This window comes from Sapajus apella, unplaced genomic scaffold, assembly GCF_009761245.1.
Source record: "Sapajus apella isolate SASKATOON/1434 unplaced genomic scaffold, GSC_monkey_1.0 scaffold1754, whole genome shotgun sequence".
Lineage (NCBI taxonomy): Eukaryota > Metazoa > Chordata > Mammalia > Primates > Cebidae > Sapajus > Sapajus apella.
Window position 1 is genome coordinate 1 of NW_022438680.1, and position 10,829 is coordinate 10,829.

Sequence of the window (10,829 nt, forward strand, 5' to 3'; positions counted from 1 at the left end):
TGGAAGCTGTATTTTGGCAAATGGTAGAATGCAGCGGGGTGAAGGAGATGGAAGAGGAGGAGTCTTAGGTTTTTTTTAAGGCTCCTAGGACAGGAGAAGAGTCATGCCTACAACCAAAACAGGAAAATTAATCAGTTCAGAATCTCAGAAAGTGAGGACAATTAAAATAACAAAAAGCATAACATTACCTTATAATTGCTTACCATCCTGCAGCTTTCAAAGCTCATCATTTTCACTTTTGTAGTGATAAATACCATTGAACCCTCCAAAATAGGGAATCCTCTCCAGAGTGGGGACTGCAAATAAATTAGGACTTCCTGGCTCTTCGCAGACATTTTTGCCGAAGAGCCCACATTTTAAAAGAAATTGACATACTGACCTTGCTATTTTGTTTCTGTAGAGCTCCCCGGACATTTAGCTGAGGGAACGATCATGAATGTTTGGAGCTGAGCCCTCAGGCTTCTGCTGGTTTAGGTAGTACTTGATGCTGTACCTATAAAACATTTTGTTGCATTAAATGGGTGGGGCAGATGGCAGAAGCAGGTAAAAATCCAGGCTTGTTACACCTTCCTGTAGGCTGCTGCTGTCAGCTGTTGATTTAGTTCAATGAAGATCTAAAATTATAGTTTCTGAGCTTAAAATTGCCCCCATTCTCTGACCTTCGACTTATCTTTCAACATCTGCTATCCCAGCTAAACTGGAATTACTTGCAGTTCCTACTGTAAAACAGAAAACAGAACAATTGTTAATGGGGGGGGGGTTCCCTAAAAGGCACCTGAAGCTGTCTCTAATGTCCCTTAACATTAATCTGTCTGCTTGCTAGAACAGGGATGGGCACAGTATGGCCCGTGGGCCAAACCCAGCCTTGCCCATTCCTTACATGTTGTCTATAGCTGCTTCTGAGAACCACAGCCAAGTTGAGTAGATGCAACCAGAGGCTGCATGACTTGCAAAGTCTGAAATAGTCACTATCCAGCCCTTTATAGAAAAAAAATGTGCTGACTGCTGCATTAGAATGTTAACACCATGAAAGCAGAGGCTGTGTCTTGTCCCCAGAATATGGAGCAGTGGATGCTTTTTTTACCCTCTTCTGCGCTGTTTCTTGTCTCCTCTCCTTTCCCCCTTAGTCCTTTGCTGCTCTGGCAGCCGTAAAATGATGGACATGGTAGTCAGTTTGTTCAAGACCAAAGAGGCTGCCTATCTCTGGTGGAAAACAAGACTTGCACCAGGGCTAGGCTGTGTGCCTGGAATGCCGTCTGACCAGGTGCTGTGCAGTGTCTTGTGGATGAAATGTGCCCCCTGAAACTCATCATGACTCAAGACTGGGAGATTTGGCTACAATAATCTGTGGTCTCTTATGAAATTTACTAAAGTATAAAACCAAGAAGAAGGCTTAGGTCTGGGCAAAGCCTGATTCATGGGACGTGTACATCTGAGCCTGGGGATCAGGCAGCTGCTCAGGAAGCTGAGTGCATGTCATGGTGAGCTGCAGGAAGGGCCCAGAGGAGAGTGTCCTCATATCATTTGTGTCTCAATACTTTAAATTACAAACAAAGCTAACCAACTGCTAAATAATGACCTTCATAGTGACCTGGGTTCAAATGTCAGCTTCTTGGCCTCCTTGGAGTTTCACACTGGCCTGTGGTGGTGAAGAGCCACTGCCCCATGGCTTACTCCCCTCTTTTTCCTTCCCATGTTCCCAAGTGGCCTCATGTGCCCTGGGAGGATGCTAGCCTGTAGGATCCAGGACCATCCTTGACTTAGCTCACACAGGCTCTAGAAGTGGGTTTTATCATTTGGACAGGGAATTGCAGAGCTCTGGGTCCAGTGGGCATGTCCCCTGGTCCCTGTGGATGCTTAGCCCTGTGAGAATGAAGCCACTTGAGGAGGACAGCAGTAGGGCACAGGGAAGGCTGGATGGCCTGCCAAGCCACTGGATTTTTCTGGGATGTGCTTTCCTTTTCTATTAAAACAGTGCAAACAAAACAAACCCACAAAGGCTTAATTTGTGAATATTGAGGTATTTTCTAGCTCTACAAGCCTATGGTTTTATGAATCTGAAAATTCTAGTACTTATGCTTTCCCCAACTTGATGATCACCTTGGATAAAACGTGGAGTAATCCTCCCCTCCAATCAACAGGAGTCATGAACTGTTAAGTTCAGGTGACCTGCTGAGGCATTGAAATGCTGCATTGAGGAAACCAAGCCCCAGGGGGCCGGGGCCTCTGGGCTGAGTCCTTCTGGTGCCTGAAACAGCCACCCCACAAGGGTAGGCATCTATATCTCTAGAGGAAAACCTCCTCCTTTGTTCCATAATCCCCGCAGACCTGCTGGTGCAGAATTTCCTCCTCAATGGTCACAGTGAAGGTGCCCTGGCTGTCACAAAGATCCTTTGCCTCAAGCCCAGAGTATTGCTGATGGGTTGTCTGCCCCACTTTTCTCTTCCCTTCTCTTTGGGAGAGCTAGAATGGCACAAATGAGGCTCTCTGTGGGCTCTTCACTCAGTGTGAAAGAGATTTCTCTTTTGATCCCAGCTATTCCAAAATCTTGAGCTCCTCAAAGAAGAACTGGAAGCTTAGAAATTCTGGCAGCACATCATATGCCTGGAGCATCTCTTGAGTGGCTATGTTTTCTGAATGGACTCTCTCCATTTCCTCCTCCTTTTCCTCATACATTTCCCATGTTCAGCATTCCTCAAATCCAAGCAAGCTATGGCTCTGCTGCCTCCTCCTTGCTTTGTGGCTGTTTTTAAAACACGGCATCCTCCTGCTCCACTTGCCCTTTGCTCCTTTTTGGAGGCATCATTTTCTTGGACCCACTTCTTGTCTGTATACTTTTCTTGCTGGGTCTTCGCATTTTGCTGGGTTTTCAGTTTGGCGAGTGTTCATTGAATAAAATTTTCTGTGCGCCAGGAGCTGGAAAAAACAGGATGAAAAGACACAGGCCTCAGGTGTAGTGAGACAAAAGGTAAACTGAGATTTTCCCTTAACGGGGTGTGCAGATTTTACTTGCATCTGACTTTTTCCAGTCCATGATGCCTTTCTGAAACCCTCACAGCCAAACAAAATGGCTGCTAAACCACCTCCGCTATCCTAGGTAGTCTTTTTTTCTTTTCTTTTCCTAACAGCTCCAAAGAATGTAGTCTTCTTTCCTGTGATATTGTAGTTGCTAATTTAAATTATGAAATCAGCCAGGGTGCAGCAGTGTGATGCAAGCAGTGTACTGGGCTTTCCCAGCCTCTATCCCAGCCCTAGCTAAAATGGTCTTATAGTTTTGGTCATTGGTAGGTTAAAACAAAAAGCCAAAACCGGATGAAGCTTTGAGGCTACCAAAGTAGTTTTATAGTCTCTATGGCCAGTTATTTGCCTTGCATCTAGTAGGTGCAATGTGGCAAGGCTGGAGATGTGCAGGACTTAAAGCTATGGCTGGGCATGGAGGTTTACGCCTGTAATCCCAGCACTTTGGGAGGCCGAGACAGGCAGATCAATTGAGGTCAGGAGTTCGAGACCAGCCTGACTAACATGGAGAAACCTCGTCTCTACTAAAAATACAAGAAATTAGCCAGGTGTGGTGGCGAACACCTGTAATTCCAGCTACTCAGGAGGCTGAGACAGGAGAATCACTTGAACCTGGGAGGTGGAGGTTGCAGTGAGCCAAGATCGCCCCATTGCACTACAGCATGGGCAACAAGAGTGCAACTCCATCTCAAAAAAAAAAAAAAAAAGTTGTGTAGCCCTTGCCCTCTGTCTGTCTCTAAACTAGCACAGGACCCTTCTTGCTGAAATAAAAATTTTAGCACTCTGTACTCACTTCCTTCCTCGTCCTCTTCTCAGTAACAGTTCCTGGACCTCAGCATCTCTCCTCTTTCCTTCTTCCCTCACCCTGACTCTGGAATCTATCCTCCGTATAATGGAAGTGTTTTATGATGAAGCCCGTCTCTAGGTCACGGAGGGGAGACTGCCCTGGTAAGGAAACACACTTGTTCTCCTCATCCACAAGTCTTTTAAAGGTTGGGTTTAAAATGATTATTTTCTGAATCTTGGTGAGCATTTATGTGAACTAGACGGCCATCTTTATTCCCTTCTAACATCACTGCAGAAGATGTGCTCAGAAGCATTGTGGAAATGGCACAGCAGCATGTGAATGAGGCCCTGACCTCTTCAGGTGGTTACAAAGTCCTGTTGGGTCTCACATCCAACCAAGGACCAATTCTTGCCAATCCATGCCTCCTTGTCTCCTGTCCTAATTACACCTGTGAGGCAAGCATTCAAATAAGCTGGGCAAACAGACATAAAACTGAAAGTTGGTAATACCCAGCTGACAATGGATAATGTTCACAGGCATTACCAGTTGGGTGTTTTCTGCAAACTCTTTGAAGACTTGACATGGAACAGAGACTAGTCCATTCACCTCCACCCTAGTGTTGCAGAATCTTGCCAGAAAGAGCAGTCCTGAGACTAACACTCACAGAAGTGCATGGCACTGACAAGGAGCTATGCAGCCACCTAAAGACTGTCTAAAACGATACAAGATGGTACACACCAGGGAGATTGTGAATTAGGATAGTTTGTGATTAGTGCATTTGCATTTTATTTTTTCATGAAAATCAGACACACAAAGACACACAGACAAACACACAGAAAAGCAGATCCGCTTGAAATGAGCGCAACGTGGAGGCCAAAGCTGCTATGGGATGGCCTGAGGTTTCTAGTTCTGTGGTCCAGAGAAAAAGGATTTTGCATTTGTTTGGCTTCACTACCAGGTGTTCCAGGTGAGCAAGTCAGTTTCGGTTGCCTTCTGAAAGAACCTCCTCTGAATTCGCTGCAAGATCCTCATGTGTTTGTTTTCTGCTGCAGTGGGGTCATTTATGCTGGCCAGTCTATTTGGAAGGCTATATGGGCACAGGCTCCTGTGCTTCCAGCTGCCCAGAGTTCCTTTCCGGCTGCAGGAATGAGTGGTGTGAAAGATCAGTCCTGTAGAAGGAGATCACATGGGTTTGCGTCATCTTGGTTTTCTAAGATGGTGTGACTACTTTTAGATTTCAGAAGTTAAACAGTCAATCAATCTCTGAAGGGCACTCAGCTGAGGGCACTGTGATTCTGTCAGATCACCCAGGTTATGGGCCATCTTTCTCTCCTTCTTTATGAAATGGTCAGATGATCTTTCAGGTCTCCCTCGTTCTAAGATGCAGGCATTTGTTACAAAGCCTCACATATGTGAGACGCGTGTGTACATGCTTACATCCTGGAGGGAAGCCACACCCACGGTGCTGTTTCCAAGGGCTCTTATGGGGTCTTTTGCATTGTTTTCAGCTTAAGAAAGTTACCATAACCTTAAAAGCCAAGAAGTCCCAATTTAGGTCAGCCCTGAGGTTACAGAATTCCCTTGACCACTTCCTGTAGGGGTGGCTCTGGGAAGCATGAAAATGTGACTGGGGGATGGGAGAGATCAGAGCTGGAGTTCAGGATAGTGTGCTCCAGATCGAAGCTTGGGTTTTGATTAATAAAGGTATCCATACTCCTCGAGAAGTGTACACCAAGATGACCTTTTCGACTGGAGAGACACTGTCTTCAGTTATAAAGTGCGGGTTGAATTCCTGAACCAATGCCCGCTGTAGGGTTGGGGTAGTGTGGGCAAGGAGGCGAATGGACATAGGCCTGCCCAGTCTAGATGAAGTGTGGTTTATCCCATTACCTGGTTTAAAAATTACACATCCTCTTAAGAGGATAACTAACCCAGTACTTAGGATTTGAGATGGTGCAAGGATCCCCATCAAGGCTGAGGGTACATCAGAAACTTCTGAAACTCACACAAAGATACAAGTTATACAGGGGAACTGGAATGGTGTATAAGAATAAGGATTAGAAATTGATCTGAGCTGTTCCTAATTTGGGAACGCACATGGTCACACAATTATTAACCCATTTAGGATGTTTCTAAGTTGTCTGATCATCTGTCACCTACTCAGTCTATTAAAACCTTGACCCTCACCAGTTTTCATAGCAGAGTATAAGATTGCATAAGACCTTATCCCAGGAGATGCTTTCCAGGATGGAGTCCTTTGGAGAGTAAAGCATTGTTGATAAGCAAACCCACTGATTTCTAGATAAATATCTGTGTGGTTGTGGCTCAAAACATGGAGTCGTAATGCCAACAGCCTGATGAACTTCCTGAAGCTCTCACATTTGCTTAGGAGCAAGTTGTAAATTATCTCTAGAGCTTCTTTTTTTTTTTTTTGAGATGGAGTTTCGCTCTTGTTGCCCAGGCTGGAGTGCAATGGCACGATCTCGGCTCACCGCAACCTCCGCCTCCTGGGTTCAGGCAATTCTCCTGCCTCAGCCTCCTGAGTAGCTGGGATTACAGGCATGCGCCACCATGCCCAGCTGATTTTTTGTAGTTTTTAGTAGAGACAGGGTTTCACCGTGTTGACCAGGATGGTCTTGATCTCTTGACCTCGTGATCCACCCGCCTCGGCCTCCCAAAGTGCTGGGATTACAGGCGTGAGCCACCGCGCCCGGCCCATCTCTAGAGCTTCTTAAGAGAAATTACCCTTTTCTTGTTTGAAAGATACTTTAAAGGAAATTATTTTGAAGTGGTGTAATGTAAACAATAATATAATTACTATTTATTTCATGACAGATATATACAACGCTATACGGAAGAATTTTTGCAAAACTTTGTAAAGACAGTGTATCATAAAGTCAGAATTAGATTTTGAATGAAAATTTATCATAAAAATATGCCAATAAATGTGTTGCAGGTTTTCCAATATTTGTGAACAAAAATGTAACAAACACAATAGAAAAATGATCACATCCAATAAGAGGTAAAAGTTTGGAATTAACTGCCGTAGATCATAGAACATTAACACCCCTGATGTTCTGCCTGGCCCAGTGGTGATGTGGGATTAGCCCTTTAAGAGGGAACATGTTAGCCAGGGGTGGGGAGACCACTGGTAATTCTGGGAAATGATTTTGCTACCCAGTTATATATTCTGTGTTATAAAAAGGATTCACAGCTGCTAGAGGTTTTCAAATAATTTTCAGCTTGTGTCAACGGCAATCACCAGATCCATAAATGGGAAACAGTGGCTGGAAAATCTCAGTAAAAGCAACCTTCCCCCAAGTCAGGAGCCTTTACTTAGGCATTTCTGGGCCCTCTGGCAGGTAAGGGGTGTGAAGACAAAGTCAATTTTGCCAAGTAGCTATTAGGTCTCTGCTGGCCAAGGGGAAGGGAAAAATGCATCACAGGCACTGCTTTGGACAGCGGTGTTTCAGTCATTAGCTGTATTTGGTTTTTCTTGCAATCAAGAAACTGGGCAGAATAAAAACTTTATGGGAAATAACGTTTTGCATATCCTTGATTATTGATTTGATTTGATTTCCCTCCAGGTAAGTCAGGAGAGAGTGGCTAATTCATCCCTCTACCACGCCAGGCTTAAGCCAGGTGCAGCATCCCAATGCCTTGCTGCACCCTGGAGGAGGCATTGGGATGCTGCACCTCCTCCAGTACTTTATCACTCTCCTTCTTGGGTGGTGTGCTCCTTACATGGGGCACTGTGCCAGGGCAGGAACCTATAAGCACCTATTCCAAGAGTTATCACAGGCCAGGAGACATAGCTCTATTCCTTCTTTCTCCATGTTCTTGATATTTTTATAAAGAACAAAGAGCCCCCTTCCTACAACAGACGCTATTCCTCCATCTAACCTAATGTGTCTGCCACCGAAATGATGCGCCAGTTAAGTCCCTTCCTTTGAAGCTCAAAGATGTGTCCAGACATAGATGTCAAGTAGCCAAAACATTAATCTCTATTACCCTCTCTGCTCCTTATTCCCAAAATCCAAGGATTTTTGCTGTAAGCAAAAACATGGGAAAGTTCTTTTCAAAAATGCTCTCCCACACCATCCAAATGGTTTCCTGATTACAGCAGGAATCCCTACAGCTACTGAATGAAAAGTTCTTCGGCACAGAACAGGGACAGTAGGAGGGACTTAGCAAGGATGTGGTGGGGACTTGGTGGGGACCATGGTATGGGTGAGGCTTTGCAGGAGGCATATCTGAGCCTTGGAGCAACTCAAGCCCAATGAACCAGCTGGGCTCTGAGCCTAGGAGATGCCTCAAGCTGTGGACTGCAGAAGCAGCAAAGTTACCTGGGCTTGTCGGCTGGCTCCGGCAGCTCGAGGGTGCAAAGGGAGGTCATGAATTTCAGTCTGCTGTTTAGCAAAGTTCACAAACACCTGGAGGTAGGAGAAGAGCAAGATTAGGTAGATGTTTCCAGGAAAACAGCACCCTACACCCACCCACCCACCTTGCTATTTTCCACAGTTCACATACAGCCATGCCGGTATGGCTTGTGTCCTGGGGAGGCTGGCCCACCCATGGAAGTGTGGCCATCAGTATCCTGGTCAGAACTAGCTTCTTAGACTAGACTCCCAAGCTATGCCACAGGAGTTTCTGCTTAGGCACCAGACATCGGCATAATCAAGGCAAGGCAGATTCTCAGCTAGCAGCATCCTAATCCTCTAACTAAAAAAAGAAGGTAATTGGTCCCTTTTTAGCTCCTCATTGAGTGTGCAGGTGGCCCCGACTCCTGCTCATGTCTCCCTCTGCTGAATGCTGATGAAAAGGTAGAGGTAAGTCAGCTCCTCAGGAGGTTAAATGGAGATTTGCCTGTTTCCTGAACTGTTTTATTTTAAAACAAACATAGATATTAAAAAACAAAACCCAGAAACAACCCAAATGTCCATCAATGAATGAATAGATGAATGAAGAAAATGTAGCACATATATACAAAGGAATATTATTCAGCCTGTAAAAGAAAGGAAATTCTGGCACATGATATAATGCAGATGAACCTTGAGGACATTATGCTAAGTCCTCATGTAATAAGCCAGACACAAAAGGACAAACACTGTATGATACCACTTATATGAGGTATCTGTAGTAGTCAGAGCCTTAGAGGCAGAAAGTAAAAGAACAGTTACCAAGGGCAAGGTGGGGAGTAGGTAGGGAGTTAGTGTTTAGTGGGCACAGATTTTCAGTGAAGCAAGATGAAAGACTTCTGTTGGGGACAGTGGTAACGGTTGCACAACAATGTAAATGGATTTTTTTTTTTTTTTTTAGGCAGAGTCTCACTCTGTTGCCCAGGCTGGAGTGCAGTGGCGCCATCTCAGCTCACCACAACCTCCACCTCCCGGGTTCAAGCCATTCTTCTGCCTCAGCCTCCCAAGCAGCTGGGACTACAGGTAGGCACCACCATGCCTGGCTAATTTTTTTATTTTTCATAGAGACGGGGTTTCGCTGTGTTGGCCAGGCTGGTCTCAAACTCCTGACCTCATGATCCACCCACCTCAGCCTCCCAAAGTGCTGGGATTACAGGCGTGAGCCATTGCGCCTGGCAATGTAAATGTACTTAATACCACTGCACTGTGCACTGAAACATGGTTGACATTGTCAATTTTATGTTACTATATTTTACCACAATAAAAAAATGTGATTACATTTTTTAAAACCACACACAGAACACATGTTTATCAAAACTCACTCAACTGTACATTTAAAATATGTGTTTTTGTTTTGTTTTGCTTTTTTTGAGACAGGGATTTGCTCTGTCGCCCAGACCAGAGTGCAGTGGTATGAACACAGCTCATTTTAGCCTTGACCTTCTGGGCTCCAGCAATCTTCCAGCCTCAACCTCCCAGGTAGCTGGGACCACAGGCATGCACCACCATGCCTGACTAATTTTCTGATTTTTTTTTTTTTTTTTTTTTTTTTGGTGGAGACGAGGTCTCACTTTGTTGCATGGGCTCATCTTAAACTCCAGGGTTCAAGTGATCCTCCTGCCTTGGCCTCCCAAGAGCTGTGTTTCGTCATATGTTAATTACACATCAATAAAGCTGATTCTGAAAGAAAAACCACCACCACAAACCAGCAAGAATGAAATAACACACCATAGCCTAATAGGGAAGGATGATAAAAAAAAAACAAAAAAAAAACAAAAAAAACGAAGTTTCCTGATAGCTAAAAAATATTGTTGGAAAACAATTTCTGATATACCAAGGTTTACCCTAATAAACAGAGGACAAGAGTTTTTAAAAGTCAAGAATGTTATGCCTCCTTCTTATGTCAATTCCAACCCACATTGGGTGTTCTGGACTCGTCTTTGCTCAGCTCTCAGTGCCCCGGGGCCAACTTGCCTGGTCCAGTGTGGTCTGTGTGACCGAGTACTCCTCAATGAGCAGGCTGTCCTTGTGGGAGAGGAGGAGCTGGAAGATCCTCGCCAGGGAGGAGGAGGAGACCTGGAACTGGAGCATGTTGTAGTGCCTCTCCCTCTGCACGCTGCCTGGGAAGTTCCCCTGGAAGAACTGCTCCACAGGGTTCAGGTCAGGAAGCAGGTCGTCCCTCAGGGATTTGATCTTCATTGTGACAATATAGCCATCTCCAAATCTAGGGGATGCACACAGTGTGGGACAGGCCTCTGTTAGTGGTTGGGCCTAAGGCAATCCCAAAATAAGGAGTAGACTCATCAGAAATTTTGGGAATTAAGTCCAGCTTGGTGGCTCACACCTGTAATCCCAGCACTTTGGGAGGTAGAGATGAGAGGATCACTTGAGCTCAGGAGTATAAGATAAGCCTGGGCAACAAGTAAGATGCTGTCTCCACAAAAATTAGCAGGGCATGGTGGCACATGCCTGTGGTCCCAGCTACTTGGGAAGCTGAGGTGGGAGGTTGATTTGAGCACAGGAGGTCAAGGCTACAGTGAACCATGATCATGCCACTGCACTGCAGCCTGGGTAACGGAGTGAGCCCCTGTCTCAAAACAAAAAAC

The 10,829-nt window shown here is 45.2% G+C and overlaps 1 protein-coding gene across 2 annotated transcripts; it reads right to left on the reverse strand.

Moving 5' to 3' along the window:
* Nucleotides 1–4,558: 4,558 nt before the first annotated feature.
* LOC116546966 (retinal-specific phospholipid-transporting ATPase ABCA4-like) lies at nucleotides 4,559–10,445 on the reverse strand. Of its 2 annotated transcripts, none has more exons than XM_032273070.1 (3): nucleotides 10,198–10,445; nucleotides 8,152–8,238; nucleotides 4,559–4,943 (listed from the first exon to the last, which is right to left on the reverse strand). In XM_032273070.1, the coding sequence occupies exons 1-3, from the start codon at nucleotides 10,420–10,422 to the stop codon at nucleotides 4,893–4,895; spliced, it is 363 nt and encodes a 120-aa protein (XP_032128961.1). In that variant the 5' UTR covers nucleotides 10,423–10,445; the 3' UTR covers nucleotides 4,559–4,892. The 2 variants fall into 2 exon arrangements, with proteins under 2 accessions (XP_032128961.1, XP_032128962.1); XM_032273071.1 differs by having other exon boundaries at nucleotides 4,565–4,974.
* Nucleotides 10,446–10,829: the final 384 nt, after the last annotated feature.